General features: G+C 42.5%; 1 protein-coding gene across 1 annotated transcript; it reads right to left on the bottom strand.

The window, feature by feature from the left end:
• Window positions 1–369: 369 nt before the first annotated feature.
• Window positions 370–14,622, bottom strand: LOC119396532 (dihydrolipoyl dehydrogenase, mitochondrial). The gene is made up of 14 exons (XM_037663789.2): window positions 14,490–14,622; window positions 13,970–14,057; window positions 13,633–13,712; window positions 13,267–13,405; window positions 12,237–12,337; window positions 12,010–12,153; window positions 11,485–11,586; window positions 9,257–9,481; window positions 8,878–9,014; window positions 7,018–7,079; window positions 5,971–6,098; window positions 2,260–2,397; window positions 1,619–1,708; window positions 370–614 (listed from the first exon to the last, which is right to left on the bottom strand). Exons 1-14 carry the CDS (start codon window positions 14,529–14,531, stop codon window positions 549–551), a joined length of 1,542 nt encoding a protein of 513 aa, XP_037519717.1. The 5' UTR covers window positions 14,532–14,622; the 3' UTR covers window positions 370–548.
• Between the last annotated feature and the right edge of the window lie 3,106 nt (window positions 14,623–17,728).

The following is a 17,728-nucleotide window of genomic DNA, read 5'->3' as shown; positions in this document are numbered from 1 at the left end:
TTTAATCGCTCCAAAGCTAACCCTCACTGACCACAATCATTTCCATAATAAAATTACGAGTGGTATGCATTAAATATTGTGCACTCTAACGAATGATGAAACGAAGGTTTGCCACGATGCTCTAACTTATTTAGAGAAAACGGCTCAATTAAAAATTCTATAACATAAAAATAGCAGTCTGCAAATGAACACCAGTACATATTTCACTATAAGCTTGCAATATATAAGCTATGCAACCCATGAAAGTGAAAAACTGCAAACAAAGGTACAGCACACTTACTGCAAATAAAAGCGTTACATCTTGAAAGAACAAAGCTTTCTTTTGGCACTCATATTTATTAAGTAGGTTGAGTGAAGTACAAACAAACACAGATGTTACAAGTGGTTTATTACATTTTTAAACACGCTGCAACACTTTCATTAAGAACATGACTCTATACAATGCAAGCGGGCTCCTCTAGAGTTTGTTGCATATGGTGCTCCTCCCTTGCTGCAGCGCACAATACAGTGATGCATGCCACGCTGCCTTCATGTGCTTCATGGTCACATTAAAAGTTGATGGGTTTGCCACAGTAGGCCGCCAGGTTCGCTTCCCGAAATGCTTCAGAAACAGTCTGGAAGAAGCAGGGAAGCATCACAGCACATCAGGCAAGTATTCATGAGCTGTAGTTAGCAGCAACAGAATGTCAGAGCACAGGTTTTCTGAACCAGAAAGCAGTCTAATACATGTGCAAGATTTGCTGTGAAGATTGTACATTGCATAAGACATTCTGTAGCTACTTATTTTCTCTGTCAAAGTTTGCACTCATAAAATATCTGTTAGACAATTGTGCTTATATGCTGTAATGACATCACCATAATGCCACAAATCTTCTGCAAGAGTTTCATTGACAGCAGGCACCCAGCGTGTCACAGTTAGCACTACTTGTGTCAGATTTGTAACTGCACAGCAAACAAAGACAGTGAAAATAGAACATATTCCACATTAATAAAACTTGGACAAACAAAGCATTCTGATAAAGGGACTTATGTAATACAACTTTGTGCTCATAAATTTTCTTTAACAATATCAATGTTCACATAATAGGCACAATCTTCTATGTAATTCCTCATTGTCAAGGTGACAATAACTTTACTTCTATATAGTCGAGAGAATGAGCTCACCAAGGGCTAAACTGCAAAGACAACTTATCTTCCCATAAACAGTACTACCAATTTACATAGCATTTCACAGCGCTTGTACATTATTTATTAACATCATCAGAATTTTTGGGGGCACAGTGATGTGGCAATACAGAATATGTTCTTATAGCCCTGCAGGCCCTTTCTTCTTTGGCTAGTCAGTGTGGCACACTTAAAGCATCCATATTTAACCAATGCACCTCATAAATTTATGAGAGGCAGCACTTTAAAGGAGATATGTCCCACACTTAGACTCACATTCTTTTGCTCAATATAAGCAGCAAATTACTTGAACATGAGCATGAAGCAATATAGTTATTGAAAGATTTATAAAGCAATGAGTGTGTCTATATGCTGTATATGTATAAAGATGTAACACATGATGTAACCTTATGAATTGAATGGACAATGTAACCTTGGTACATATGCTACTTACAGGATGCGCGTGGCAAACCCTAGCAACGTCTTCAGCGGATGCTCCGTACTCCATTGCCAAGGCAGCCTCGTTAATAATCTCACCAGCGCTCTGTAAGGATACAAGGAGTAGTAAAGCATTAACAACTAGCACGGCAACAAAACTTTAGCACATGCCAAAAATAAAGAAAACGTTTGCGATGTTTATCATACGTATTCTGCTCAAATCTGCAGCTTTGATGCTTATGAATAGGAGGTAACTACAACAGACAAAATACTCTTATGCTAATAAGTCACTTCATTAATGAAGTATCAAAGAAAGTGTTAACGAATGCAGAAAGGCCTGACTTCTCCTTTCCATGCTAAACACAGAAATGCCTATGAAGCAGAAGTTGCTATGCATTCTACACTGTAAGCCACTTCTTTTGATATGGCATAGAAACTATGCTGCAGGTTTCATCCTAGATATGATTTTTTTTTTCACCTTTTGTTAGCTTCATCATAGCCACTTTTGATTATACTAAGCCACTCAAGTAGCTAGTATGATTTTGCAAGCATGTCTTTGGAACTTGCTGTTATAGTTTAATTACAACTTCATCGAAGTTTCTTGGTTTACACATTGTATCTCTATTTCGCGAATGGACAAGGTGACAGAAAACTCACCGATCCGATCATGTGACAACCCAGTATCCTGTCTGTCTGCTTGTCAGCCAGGATTTTCACAACACCGTCTGTTTCGTTGTTGGTTTTGGCACGGCTGTTGGCAGCCAGAGGAAACTTTCCCACCTTGTATTCGACACCCTGCACAAACCAAGAGTGCATCCACTCACATGAGACCCCTTCAACATACCAGTGATTGCAGCTGCATGAATTATTTAATGATGACATCTGGTAGCAACTTATGATCCTCAAGTGGAATCATATTTTCTTACAAGTGCATCTGAAATATTTCACAAGCCAGAACACTGTGGGACCTCCACGTATCGGATGTTTTTGGCTGCGTTTCTGAGTAGTTTTAAGGGGAACTTTGAGTCTTTTTAACTATATTATGGTATCACTGTTTTCAAATGATATTGCAGGTCCTGTAACAGATCGGGTGGTTCAATATGCTCAGAAACTCCTCAGTAATTTTAAACAAGCAAAAAACAATATTTCAAAACTTAAATGGGTAGCAGCTTCGTGAAACAACTATGATGACGTCATACCACAGACCGCCGTAGGCGTAATGTAGACACAGTTCAGATGGTGCTGATGCGAGAAAAGAGAAACTGGCAAGGTCATTTGACAATGCAACGAACTATGCCAGCCTCAGAGAACTTGGCAGTAATGATTATAGTGCTGTCTGTTTTTGACTGCCTGCTTAGTGAGGTAGTGGTATAGGATTCCACGTTACAAACGCAGTTTGTCCCCCATGCAAAGGAGCGCTATGGGAACTCGTTAAAAATCTTTAAAGTTAATTTCCCGGAAAATTAAATGGCTTGCAATTGCACAGTTAGGTGAGATCATTTGGGTATACCAAAGAGAACATAAAGATTAACTACTTTATAAGAGACACTGATGCAAGAGACAAATGGGTATAAGAGACGCCAGTATGCCTACACTGAAATAGGAGTTGGCAAGAAAAGAAGAATGTGGTACCCTGCTTAGAAGAGACCCCCCCATAATAGGGACAAGAACTGCTCCACGGTGCGTGTCTTTTATAAAGGGGTTTATATGAAAAACGTTATTCAGATCAGTGGACACCAAGAAACTGCCGAGTGCCCTTTGCACAGTTCCGATTTCCCGGGCCTGATTCCGGATCATTTCCCGGACTCATCTGTGGCACCGTCAACCGTAGAGTCAATGTATTAAAAGTCCGAACCCATACCACCGAGACTGTTTAACATTTTATCCTTGAACCCGCGCATCAGCAGCAACGCCGCACCGCGCCGCGGCTGCCGTAACCTCGAAACCGCACGTGTCACGTTGCCAGCCGTAGCTGCCAAGCCAAACCTCACTGTGTTCGTTCACGTGTTGTTTTGTCAGCTGTGCCAGCTCTGCGGTCGTGTCTGTGGTTGATCGTTTGCTGCTGGGCTACCTTCATGATCACGTTTCCCGACCTTCAGCATCCACCGAGTTCCTAGCTGTTTCGTGCTGCGCTTTTCGTCGAGCGGATTCGCCGTTTACAGCAATGGCACCGACTGCTCCTTCGTCTTTGTCCGCGCCTTCGAAGCGCACAAAGCCACCTCGTAGGCTCACGATGACGAACTGCCATCCGCGGACGTTGCCTTCGACGATCTGCGCGCTGGCGGCGTGTTGATTCCAGCCGAGATAACCCTTGAGGGCTTCGCCGACGCTGACAAAGACCTCGAGCTATGTGCGGAGTTGACCGATGACGAAATCATTCATCAAGTTACGGAGGATTCCGATGCCGACACCGAGAACGAAGAGCCAGCTCCCACACAGCCAACGAACACGGAGTTGACGCGAGCACTGATGACACTGTCATTGGTGTACAGCGGCAACATGACGTTGACTGAAATTGAGGCAGACATAATCGCGGGCAAGTGGACCGTGCAAAAGAAAATAAGCGACTTCTTTGCGCCCAAGTGCTGACCTATGAGGTAGTGCCGGCCACGTCGTATTTTTTTTTATAAACGGCTCTTTTCAGAGCCACCTAAACAATACATTGGCTGAATTGCTATGGGAATCTTGTACTCCGGCTGTGACCCTCTCCGTCAGCGAAAAATACCTACCAAAAATGTGCGTTTTCACGTGCATTCGTTTTTCCGGACTGCCCGATTTTCCGGACGTTTTCGCGGTCCCTTGAGGGTCCGGGAAATCGGACGTCGACTGTACTTGGCTAGGCTGTCATACTAAGGCAAGCAACGTCTAGCCCCATTTAACTTATATCTAGAGCTGTGCGAATAGCAAAATTTTGGGTGTGAAGCGAATTCGGATATCGAAGTGTGAGTGCGAATCGAATCGAATATTTTTCGAATATTTCTCGAATATTTTTCTAATACTTCGAAGCGAAATTGCAGAAAAAAAGTTAGAGAGGATTCCTAAGCATATTCCTATGAGATAGCAACATGAAAGTGTTTCTTTTCGCTAGGTTGATGAAACACTGGTGCGGTGGTGTTTCATAGTTGTGTTATCCAGAATAAGGCAATGTAGAGGCCGAATTCTATTTATGTACATGATTTGGTGCAACCAAAGTGTTGCCGACAACACTTTACACGTGATAAGCAAAGATGCCATTTCCTCAGCCTCTCCTCCTCTTTCAACTTCTGTGGAAGCCCAAATGATGTGGCGGACAAGGGTGTGCTCCCTTCAAGTCCGGAGTTCCAAATCTGCCTCGTAGATGTCGATATATAAGAACATCTGAAATTTTGGATGCTAAAAAGCTTCGGCTTCCAATTTTTCGGACTTCCTGCCCAAATTTCAGCTTCAAAACAGCATTAATTGAGCCCCCACCTCTGCCACATCTTTCATCTCCATGTTAGAACCAGCGTTTTCTCGAGTTAATACATTTGCAACCGTAGCAGAGTTTGAAAGGCAGCTTTACCGCAATACCGGGGTGTGATGAGGTGAAGCATATTGAAAATCAAGGGACCACTTCCAATCGGACGTTGACTGTCTCTTGGCAAAGTTCAACCGTAACGGAGCTTGAAAGGCAGCTTTGCCGCAGTACTGGGGTGTGATGAGGTGAAGCGTATTGAAAATTTAGGGACCACTTCCAATCGGACGTTGACTGTGTCTTGGCAAAGTTCAACCGTAATGAAGCTTGAAAGGCAGCTTTGCCGCAATACGAGAGTGTAATGAGGTGAAGCATATTAAAAATCGGTCACCTTCAATCAGACGTTGACTGCATTTGTTTTTAGGAAGTTCGAATAGTTCGAATAGTAAAATTCCAGTGCGAATCGAATCGCAAACACTATTAAAAAAATATTCGAAATTTCGAATATTCGCACACCCCTACTTGTATCCTTATTACCGGGTGACAGGTCTGTCCAACAGCTACAATTCGGCTGTGTCATAGCTACAACACAGCCACGGGAAATACTGGCTCAAAACTCATTCGACCAGGTTAGTTTTGCTTCACTCGTATTATAGTATACTGCCATTTTCATGCTCTGCCATTGGTGGAGCACAGCTGTTGTGACTAGGAACTGAAAAGGTCAACTTGCAGGAACTGATAGGACGCACAGATATTGAGCCACCAATGCTTAAAAAGGCCCGCAAATGTTACGTATCAGACCACCACACCCAATGAGCCAAGAAAGGCTGTTTCATGCATGCAACACAGACTTTCTGGTGGGTAGGTTCATTGCAAAAACAAAATTCACCGCACACTGTAAGTTAATGGAAAAAATAAATAACAGGACTGCTCACTTGAGACTTCAGATCTTCCTCGGTTTTTCCAATAAAACCAACTTCTGGATGCGTGTAGATGACTGATGGCACGCAGTTGTAGTCAATGTGCACTGGGCCTCCCATGATACCCTCCACACAGACAATCCCTGCATGCGTGAGACAAATTAGTTGTCAATTGGGCACTTGTATTATTCATGATTAAGACAATTGGCTCCATTCAGGGGACCACTAAACGAAATCTTCACCAGAAGAAAAAAATGCGAAGCTGGCGTACCAATTGTTTTTCAGGGCCGCAGCAATCGGGAAGAACCCATTTAAGTTTTTTCACAAATCGCACTCAGGCAAAGACCCTCGTGTACAGTGGCGATGGAAAGAAGTACACAAAAGAAGTGCTTTGACGCGAGTCAAGGCCACAAAATTACAGAACCACGTCTGTGTTATGTTTTTTCACTGAGGTGTTGGAATGCTTTCTGGGAGATTTACGGCCTGCCCACACTGTGGCCTCAACGGTCGCACTTGTTGATGTTTATGCCTGACTCCTTCGCCAAGACCGTGCTCACCTTCTTTCGGGCCTCGTCCACCTTTCTTAGGATGTTGTGCACAAGGCAGGCACGTGTAAACCAGTACAACGACAGAGCCCGCGTCGACGCAAAGACACGCGAAGGCACACGGAATCTAAACACGAACGCACACAGAGGCATCTTTTAATTGCCCCAAGGTCAGATCATGATGAAAATAGCGTGCCGTGCTGTTAGCGTTTCTTTCCATCCCCCCTGTACATTTACAAACAGGTTGGTAGCCAAGAAGAGCTCCTAATTTTGCAAGTTTGGCAACAATGCAGCACACTAATTGAAATTACCAGAAACGGTTTCCAGAAAAGGTCGAAATCTCCGTAGCTTTGCCCGACAGTTTACTACACCAATTGATGGCTGTGCATAAGTATCTAAAACAACACACTGTAGCGAACAGTACACAACGAAATGTGCTAAGTCTAAAGCTAAGTCTAAAGTACACAGCGCTTAAGGTATAGAGTGTACCCAATATAACGTGGCTATGTAGACTCACCTTCATCCTCTGCTTTGTGAGCCAACATTGGACCAGGGACACAGTCCCCTATTGCATAAATGCTTTATGAAAGAAAAGAAATGAAGAGTAAAAATATATATTATTATTATTTTGTTATTATTATTATTATTATTTTTATTATTATTATTATTATTATTATTATTACTATTATTATTATTATTCCCTACAGCATTCTTGAATTAATCTACTTGACCACCTAAGCAACTCTGTGCTTTTGAGTGAGCACTGCCTTGACAAGGCAAACCAAACATATATCAAAGAACCTCACACAAGATAAAGATAAAAAAACACATAGGGAACCATCAGCCCTTGATTTTAAACCTGCGCATGCAGAAGCTTAATATATTTGAATAGAAACATTTAGTAGACAAAATTTTCACTGACTAGTCCTTTTCCCCGCAAGTTCATAAAAAAGGGCAACATCGACATTTAGTAATATGGCATGAGTGGCTTAGTGTTTAAAGACTAGGTACACCTTAAGAACTAAGTGGTGTCTAAAGTTAACCTTGATGAAGATCTGTGCAAGAGCCTGCCACAATGCAGAAGCCACTGGTCCGGCAAAAACACAGTTGAGAAATGTCAGAATTTTACAAAAGAGCCCTAATATTGCTGAATGCCTTTTCAGTGTACTAAGGAGGCCTGCTAAAGAGTTTATATAGAGATATAAATGGCCAACATTTATTATCTGTTCAAAGGTCCTTTGATCATATTGTAAGGAGCGATTCTTTTTAACAAAGCAATGCTGTTATTTTATAGGAAAAATGTTAACAAAAGTTGCACGTTCAAACTGACCAAAAATGAACTGCCATCAAGTATGCTTTTTTGTCTCTGCACTTCTCCACTCGCACCACTGCTGTGAGGCCTCAAAATCTTTCACCTTAGGTATTAAAATTAAGTTCTGGTTTTATGTGCCGAAACCAAGGTATGATTATGGGGCATGCCACGGTTGGGGACTCCACAACGATTTTGACCACCCGAGCTTAATGTGCACCTAAACCTAAGTACATCGGTGGTTTGACATTTCGCTCCATGGAAATGTGGCCACCCTGGCTAGGAATCAAACCTGTGCCCTTGAGCTTAACACTGCAACACCTTAGCTGTTAAGCTAACACAGCAGATGCATTAGGTATTGTAGCTCTCTACACCACCTTCTTCAGCTGAGAAGGAAGTTAAAGGTGCCCTGAAACACTTTTCCAAGTAGCCATGGAATATGGCTTCACTAAAGGAGCTTATTGCCTCACGAATCAACCACCGCAAAATTTTTAAGAGTCCGCGATAATTGCTTTCTCTCTTCTCTCGTCCCGCAAAAGCGCTGGAAGCTAAGCAGGGAGGGATGGCACGGGGGAAGAAGGTGCGTCACACGCTCCTCGTGAGCTTGAGCACTTTTCCTTTTCTTTCTTCGAACACGTGGCTTACTTTCAGTGCAAAGGCGCGTGCGCGAGCGGGCATGTGGTGGCCTCTCGTGACAGCTGCAATAAGTACCGAGCCTGCCATGCTCAAATCAGCCAATGGCGTGGAACATGAGCCAATGACGCAGTGATTTTGAGTAAATAGCATCATTTGTCAAGAGAAGAGGAAGCGATTTTTAGCTGACTGAGAACTTATTGCAATTCCAGGCCGCGTGCTGCGCTATAATGTTTGGCTTCTCGGGAGCCTTGACTACCGATCGGCAGCGTTTTCTGACCATGCTGAAGAAGTGTTGCAGGGCCCCTTTAAGAACACCCGTCCTTAGACGCTTCAATCTGTCACTTCCAACTTAAAGAAGGGAGAGAGCTGCTCAGTGCACAGCCATTACCGTGGCCATGAAAATAAAGTACCATGCAGCAAGTTACCACTTACTTGGGGATGTTTGTCTGGAAGCGAGAGTTGACAGTAATACGGCCACGCTGGTCCTTCTGTATGCCCATCTCTTCCAGGCCAAGGTTTTCAGTGTAGGGTCGTCGACCAACACACACCAGAAGGACATCACAATCCAGCTGGTAAAAGGAAAAAAGGAAGTGTGCGGGTAGTGTGAAATGGCATGCTTGTCCTCCACAGCCCTTTTCAAAACTGTGCAGCACAGCTTCTGTTGCACATAAGCACTTTTGTGCATTGAAAGACAGTATTCAAACACGTTATTGATCTTTATGGTGTTCGTTAGTAAAGTGACTTCTTATTTGAGAAAACACAATGTGTTTTCTCAAATAAGAGGAGGAGGAGGACAAAGCCTGCGACTTACATCTTCCTTCTTGGAGGGGTCTTTGACGTCCTCCACGCTGACTTTGATAGTGCCGCCCGAGCGAGTGGCGCCTGTCACTTTCGTAGACAGCTTGAACTTGAGACCCTGTTTTGTGAGGATGCGTTGGAAGTTCTTGGAGATCTCCATGTCGATGCCCATGCCTCCAATGTGGCCCAGGAACTCCACAGCTGTCACTTGAGCCCCGAGTCGAGACCAGACGGAACCCTGTTTCGCATAGTTAAGTTTCAGGAAAGAGACGCTACCCCATTTAAACTTATATTGTTCATACATAACATTGCCCTCAATTCATACATAACATTTGCCGAACCTTCCTCATCTAGGAGTTGTCACCATCTTAACATTCTGCCCTACAGTAAAATTACAGAAAGCTGGACGAATTGGTATAAATGAATTTCGGGAAGAATTCAGTGTGCACACAAGAGAAGGTAAATGAGAAACCACTGCTCTCTCTGTATTTAATGGGGCTGTGCAATCTGCATGTGACAGCAAGACATTGCTATTTTATTTAAATAAACAAAATGCTGGGTCTGCCAGATCTAACATAAATCTAGGCCGTGTAGTACAATGTAGTGGTTGCTCTCAGTTCCTGTCACACATGACTCATGACTCAAGAATCCTGGTGGTAATATGGCTGGACCATTGTTTCCGACAGAAAAAAAAATGCAATGCAATCATTACAGTATTACCACCTCGTAGTGATATACGGTAAACATCTAATAAAGCAGAAAATAACTTTCTATCAATTAGCACAAGCTGACCACTACAAGGAACGCTGACAGAAAAGAGTACACTCAAACCTCGATATAACCAGAGCCCTTCAATACTTTTACTGATCATGAAGCTTTGCCGTAACTCTATGGGGGACCTTTGTGCGCTGCAAGCAGCGGCCGCAGCACGGTGCTGCGTCCAGTCTGTTGGCATTGGTCAGACGGCAGCGAAGGCGGCTGCCGGTGTCAGTGCAAAATATCTTGGCGAGTCAGCGCGCAGTTTTCAGCTTATGTCCTGCATTGTGCCCAGTGTGTTGTGCCTGAGGGTCAGAAAGCATGCCGCGTACCTGCTGTGTATCCTGGATTCAATCAGGATACAAGGGAAATGACGAAAAGGTGTCGGTGCTCTGGCTGCCTTGAGACAGTGAACGGCGGGAAATGTGCAAGCGCGCCATACTACGACGAGAAACCGGTGGTTTCACATTTGACTCCCCGCATGTGCGTGTCTGTAAAAAGCACTTCGATGAGAGTGAGATTGTTCGTGTGCACCAATGGCTAGTCGGAAGTGGTGTTGAGACGTCCCGGCGCGATGTTCCGAAATTTTTGCAAACACTGTGCCGAGGATTTTCTACGGCCTCCCAGCGTATTTGTCTAGCGGGAAAACGTCCAGAGCTCGCCCGCCTACACAACAAAAATGTAAAAGATACACACAAGGTATGTGCTGTGCATGTGTATCAGAGCAAACATTTGAACTAAATAAAGATATATGGTTCCCAGTGCAAAAATTCCTAACTGTTGTGCAAAACAAGCATAGTTCTGGCATGCTAACAGTAGATGTAATCAACACCTGATGAAGACTTCGACGCTTACTTATGCCGGAAACAAAGAAAAACAATTTAGTGGAAGTCACAACTGAAGAGCGGAATAAACTCACAGGGTCACTTAAGCATTCACCTTAGACTAATCGAATGGTTAAGGCCATCGTCTTCTTTTTCTTCAGTCGATGTATTGATCCTCCCCCACCCTCCGAAAGCTGTCTGCACCTAAGGTGATTTTGCACTGCCTCCAGGATAGGAGGCATTGCAAGGTTTTTGCACTGCCTCCGTGATTGGCCCACCGATCACGGAGGCAGTGCATAATCTGTAAATGCAAGAAAATAAACTACAAAGGTTATTTCTTTTTCCACATTCAACAGTTAATATGACGCAACTGTAATTATTTTATGTGTATTCTTGTTGCTGAAGCATATCTATTGTAAGTTTATGCCCCAGCAAAAGATTGCAATATGATGCTTTTAAGCATAAGAAGAGTTCGATTTTGTTTCTGGAAGTTCACGGTTAATTCATAACGACACAGGTTGCTAAACTAAAAAACAACGGTACAAACAAGAAGAAAATGTGCCTCTAGTGTCGATTATCATAATTGACATCATCATTGCCATAAGCCACATTCTTAGTTTGTACAGTGGGCCCGTGAAACAACCACGCTGCAATCACGCACCAGTTCGAGTCCAATCACACCAGCGCCGATTACAACCAGCTTCTCTGGCACTTTTTTGAGGCTCAGGGCACCCGTCGAACTCACAATGGTGTCTTCATCCACCTGCAAGATTGTACAGTTTAAGCGCAACATGCCACATTATGGAAAAATAAAACTGCTTTTAATTTCAAAAGCACACGCATTCACTGCTACATTAAAGGATCCCTGCAACACAGATTAAGCATATTGTTTTCATTGTTTCTTCTGGTACTGTGGATGCATCGATATCACTGTGCAATTTGTAACACTGAAAACAATGTAGTAATAATTTTATTTGAACGGAGAAACAGCCATCTGCTCCGACTACAGTGACATATAGCATCGGTAGTGACCTTTGGTCCTGTGACAGTAATGACAGTGGCTGTGCATTGTGATTGGCTTGACAAGACAAGTTGCACGTGACATTCGTTTGGTGTCATCATCAGCTAAGGTCTCATGACCAAGAAAAGAGCAGTAACAGTTCCACAAAGAACAATGTAAACTTACGGTAATTCCTGCAAAAGGTGTCACTTCCGATCCTGTGGCAATCAGGATGTTTTTGGTCCTAACAACCTCAGATGAACCATCACTCTTGAGGGCAGTGACTTCATTTTTGCTGGTAATCTTGCCGTGGCCTTTGATGTGTGTGACCTGAAACAAGTAAGTTAAAAACAATTGACAGTCTGTTCCCTGTGCTTAAGTTAACTAATACAGTATGCTTTAAGTGTGCTTACCTTGTTCTGCTTGAAGAGATGTGCTATTCCACCAGTGAGGGCTTTTACCGAGTTAGTCTTTTGTTCCATAAATTTTTCAAGGTTTAGACGAACATTGTCAACTATTCGATCAGCCAGGAGAAAAAGAAAGGTACATGGCACCTTAATTTCAGCAACTTTATACTGCCATGACGAAAGCATTGACTTTCTTTTCAATACTGTTCTCATGTTTGACCAATGCAATGTTCTCATTTTTGGGCAACACTAATGTACAGTACAATCCACTCACTAAGATGTTACTTTAAGTTACACCATGATTTAAAAGCATGTGAAGTGAATCATGACTGCAGTGATATGCGGTTGCAATTGGATTTTCAAACCTATAAATTATTTTCATAAGCAGCGCATTGCGATTGCTAAGTGGTTATTTATTGAAGCATGAAGCTTAGCCAATAAAAACAGTACAGCTTCCTCAGACATTACAGTCATCAAACGGGCTGGCATAAAGCTTTCTTGTATTGGCGTCACACAAGCACCTTTGATTGCGATCAGGGCCTATCCAGATCCGATTTCTTGATAATGGTCAACAATGGCTGCTGCTACACGGTCCAAACTAATCTGAACTGAGCTTGGTGGTGCAGACGTCAGCCAAACTGTGATCTGGGAGCCATATTGCGATATGCAGATCGCGATTGCCTTGATCTCGATTGGGCATGATCGCAATTAAATGGGGCCATGTAGCAACATTGGATCTGGATAGAGCCTATCTGGATCGGCCCTGACTGCAATCAAAAGTGGCCATGTGACACTGGTCACTTAAAAAACAATTAATGAATGATACTGATGTGTTGCATAGGTGTTTTTAATGGTTGATCACCTTAATTCCTCAGTTCTTGAAGTCATTTGAAGGCATAGAAGCTAAGCTTAGCCTACGGCAACGGTAAAGCTTCCTTTCACTTTACAGCCATCAAAAGAGCTGGACTAAGCCTGTGTTACTTACAAACAATTCAAATGAAAGATTCTGACATAGGTGTTTTAAATGATTGATCACCTTCAATTCCTCGGTTCTTGAAGTCGTTCGAATGTGCCATATGGTAGAGGTGCGAGTTGTGCAGCAACGCTTTGGAAGGAATGCAGCCCACATTGAGGCACGTTCCGCCCAAGGTGTCATTCTTTTCTATACATGTAGTCTGTGTAGAAACGGTACAACGCCACACGTGAGACACGGTGCAGTGGATATAAACGTGTGTCAAAGACTAGAATGACAGAGAGCTGAGCAAGTTGGTAGGTATTCATGTTAAAAGACAGACCACCAACGCCTGCGTTTGTAGTGTCTTTTCTCTTGTGTCCGTGTCTGCATGCCCACTCTTTTAACATGAACGAGCCAAAGAGCATGTACATACAAGGTTTGTCTTACCTTTAATCCTAACTGCGCAGCTTTGATCGCGGCCACATAACCACCAGGTCCACCACCGATGACAACCAGATCTTGCTCCTCTGCAATTTGAATCGTGTTCATAACCAAACATGTCTCCACGTAGCAAGTCTCATATTACACGACAAACGTCAACTAAAAAGCGTATACAAGTTTACTACGGTTCCACAAAACAGCGAGGGTACGTTCTGGAAGTAAGAGACACTTGCAATTGCAAACGCGAGTGATGCTATGAAACACGGTGGGAAATGGAAACGTTATTTCTGTACACGTACAGCCTTAGGGCACAGTCGCGACTTCAAGACTAATGAGTATATACCTGTACTGCTGGAGTAGTTTCGGTGGTGAGACGTTTGGACACCGGGTACCGCGATGCCCGTGCACGCTGACCTTTGCAAGGTAGAAGCCTGCGCACGTCCAAAAAAACATAGATGAAAGCCGGCACAACTTTACAGCATACCGAAAGCATAGCGTGAAGTATGCAGCTGGATTCGCGGATAACGTCGGTAATGTGGTTAGCTTCTTACAGAAGTTCGGCAGTCAACGATATGACCATGGAGAGATCACTAGGTCAGTTTGTTGTCAATGTTATTAAACACACGTTACACGCGGCCCGTACGCAGTATGGCATACGTAAATACAACGAAACAACAATCATTTGCAGCTCGTGTGTACACAAAAAAAGGCACCGGTCAAAGGCACTAGCGCTTTCGGTCTGCTATCTTTAGGAGGGTACATCAGGCGCATGCTTTATCAAGAGCTCAAACAACTCGGCCTCATGTCAGTAATAACAACGACTGAGGTTTGGTCGTGCTTTCCGAAGGGAAATTTACGCTCACCCTTAGCGCTGGAATTAGTCTGACCCACAAGTTTGACTGCATACTGTATTTTTGCACGTCTTTCGATGCGGGAAGGGCAAACAGACGGCAAAATCGACCGACTTCGACGACAGCGCCACACAACTGTGGAAAACTGAACTGTACTTTAACTAAACATAACTTTTGAGCTCTTATTCACGGCACTTTATGAGATTTGTATTATTACTTATAAACAAAACACAAATACACGAGTATTTTTAATATTGCAATGTTTTTTGTTTGTTTTTTTACGGTTAAAAAATGGTTCCTAATTTCACGTCCAAACAACTGCTATCGCAGAGTATTTGTTGCAAATCTCAAAGCCTGTGACTTTTTTGCATTGAAAATGAATTCAATTTTGCGAGCAGAATATACGTAACTTCCGCCATGTTCGTGCTTAATGAATCGCTGCTGCTTGGAGCGCTTGCAGCGACAAGCACAAAAGCGCGCTGGTAGGCTCGTTGGGCTAGTGGCCTCCATGACCAGCTGCGGCGGCATGCGGTGCACTGCCGGAGCCGCTAGAATTAAGTTGACTACAGACATTTCTACGCAGCCTGGGACAATGGTTAAATCGTTAATGTTTGCACGCTTGATCAACATCTTCATCCAGAGCAGTTGGCTTTTTTTTCTCTCTCTTTTTTTTTTTTTTTGCACCGATGTAGTTCGGTGCAAAGATCGCATGAACACTAAGATCGGCATGTTTAAAATAATGCTGCAGTTTCGACAAACTAATTTTTTTTTGTCCGATAATTCATCTAGTGCTTCCCCAAAACGGCACAGAACTGAACCTAGATCACACTTACCCGCATAACAACGACTGTTGAGCTTAAGTGGACGAATGTTGAGCTACACTGAGAGCTTAACCAGCCTCTCTCTGTAGGACAGGCCAGGTTTTATGTCAGCGTTGTGACAGCGTAATACTGATGCTGTCAAAAGCTGCAAATTTCTTCGCAGCCCAGGGAGATTTCTTGCACAAAATGCTTTGCAAGCCCATTTGTATGCAATTCTACATGTTACACAATCGAAAATTGCTCAACACATTCACCTGAAAGAGTTCTGTCATACACTTTAAAGAAGGAGAAACTTAGTACCAAATTTCATAGACTATTTCATCGTCTTTCACAATCATTTCAGGAAATGAAACTTTATGTGTCATAAATTCATGCATATATACCAAGTTAATTTCAAAGCATTGTCTTCAATGGAGCTCAGAATTAAACTTATTTGCTTTATTTCTTGTGCAGCCTTTGAAATACTGCAAGAGTCCTCAGAAGTGACATGACAACCTCTGAATGATGACGGTAACTCATGAAAAAATTAGGTCACACAGTGAGATATTTTGTTTCACATTTTTTTTTCATAGTGGGGACAGGACTGCCTGCAATAAGAGGGCTGTGCAGCCACACTTTGTTTGAATAGACAACCAGACCAATGCAAGGCACAAAAGACAAAAACCTATTTTGCCCACATCATTCAAAGTGCCTTGCACTGCTTAAATTCTAGCAATGTGACAGTGATAATACAATTAACAAAAATACACACATGAGAGACATGGTAGAGAAGGAAATGGTTTATTTCGGATTTAGAGCACTTGCTTCAGAACATTATGAAGATTCCTTTGAACTTTCAGTGTGACTAGAAAAATTCAAATTAGAACATGTGATCTTTGACTTGGGGTGATTACAAATCAATAAATAATCTGAGCGAGTGAATGTGATGAAGTGGGTGCAGGCACACACTCGGGAAGCTTAATGACTGATGACATCAGTGGCTTGGCGACCAGCTTTGCAAAGTTAATTTGGGCTTGCTGCTTCAACAGAAACAAAAGTTGCTTGCAAAATTCTTCACCTGATTGCCACGCATTTTTGGGTATGTTCACATTAAAGCTTCCTTGCTTAAAAAAGATAGCATAATTTCTCAGTTAGCCTGGTCTACATGACCACTTAGATGCACAATGACCAAAAGCAGAAAGAGCCCTTGAAATGTTTCACAATCGATGCTTCGAGTGAGGCAGTGCTGTAATCTATGAAGGCCAGTTTGACTGTTTTAAACACACTCATCCATCTTCCATTTTAGAATGCATTGAGTTTACCTTACATTAAAGAATTTGAACAAAGGTTAGAGTGCACTTTTTTTTTTACTAAACATACTACTTCGCACAAGCGACACTACTTATTTGGGCTCTATTTATAACATTTCTTTAGAAAACTATTACATTGTCGATTGAATCGGTAACCGTGATCAAAGGCTAACAATAAGTGCATGACATGTTTTTAAACACAAAGTGGGATACTGCACCACACCCTTGGTAAAAATGAGCATGCTCAACATCAAAGTTAACACAACAGTGATGCATGAACAAAACGATGAGCATGAAACAAACATTCCTCCTTCGTGTTTCTAACCTAAACTAAAAAAAATTGATAGGGCTTCAAACTCACGTATAACCACTGTAGACGCAAGTGCTCTGTTGTCTAATTGAAACCGAGCAACATACAACAATAACATCGCATAATGCAGCAGAGCTTAGTAAAAAATCACAACTCCTCAAAAGCTCAAACATGAGCATTTCTCAAGTTGTCACACACACTTTGGCAATCAATTTTGTTCAAACACATAAGATAAAGAGCCGCGAAAGGTCAACACGCAAGTTTAGAACAGAACAAAATATAGTAGGAACATGCGTAACAACCAATGGTCAAAGAACACTAGGATAACTAAGGATGGCACAACAGGTTCAATGTTCACAACCAAGAAGTGTACCCTTTGTGAAACGCAGCAAAAGATGCATTTTACAGTTTAAAACATTGATATAAGGAATAAAGTTCACCCATGTTTTCATGCGAATGACACAAGAGGTAGAAAGCATGTAAACCTGTGATAACGGTAAAATATCCGATAAAATGATACAAGACAACCCCGCTTCTTTCTGTTACATTGTCTACCTTGATTAAAAAACAATGGGAAAGACATTAAAATGCTTTTAATTTTCATTAAAGGTAGTCTTCCTTGTAACAATGACACATTTGGGACCTAGGACTCATCCTCGACTTCAACCGCTACTCAGATGGCTAACAAGACAAAGTGTGACCCAGTCTGTTATTCAGGCCTGTTTGTCTGTCTCATAAAACTATTACCGTTCCACACATAAATGAGGCCCCAGGAAGACCTGTCAAATCTGTATTTCCTTATCCTAATAGAAGATACAAAAGTCAGCCTGG

The sequence above is a fragment of the Rhipicephalus sanguineus genome, chromosome 6 (genome assembly GCF_013339695.2).
Source record: "Rhipicephalus sanguineus isolate Rsan-2018 chromosome 6, BIME_Rsan_1.4, whole genome shotgun sequence".
NCBI classification, from domain to species: domain Eukaryota; kingdom Metazoa; phylum Arthropoda; class Arachnida; order Ixodida; family Ixodidae; genus Rhipicephalus; species Rhipicephalus sanguineus.
The sequence above is the reverse complement of the archived record's forward strand: the minus strand, read 5'-3'. Positions and strand labels throughout refer to the sequence as shown.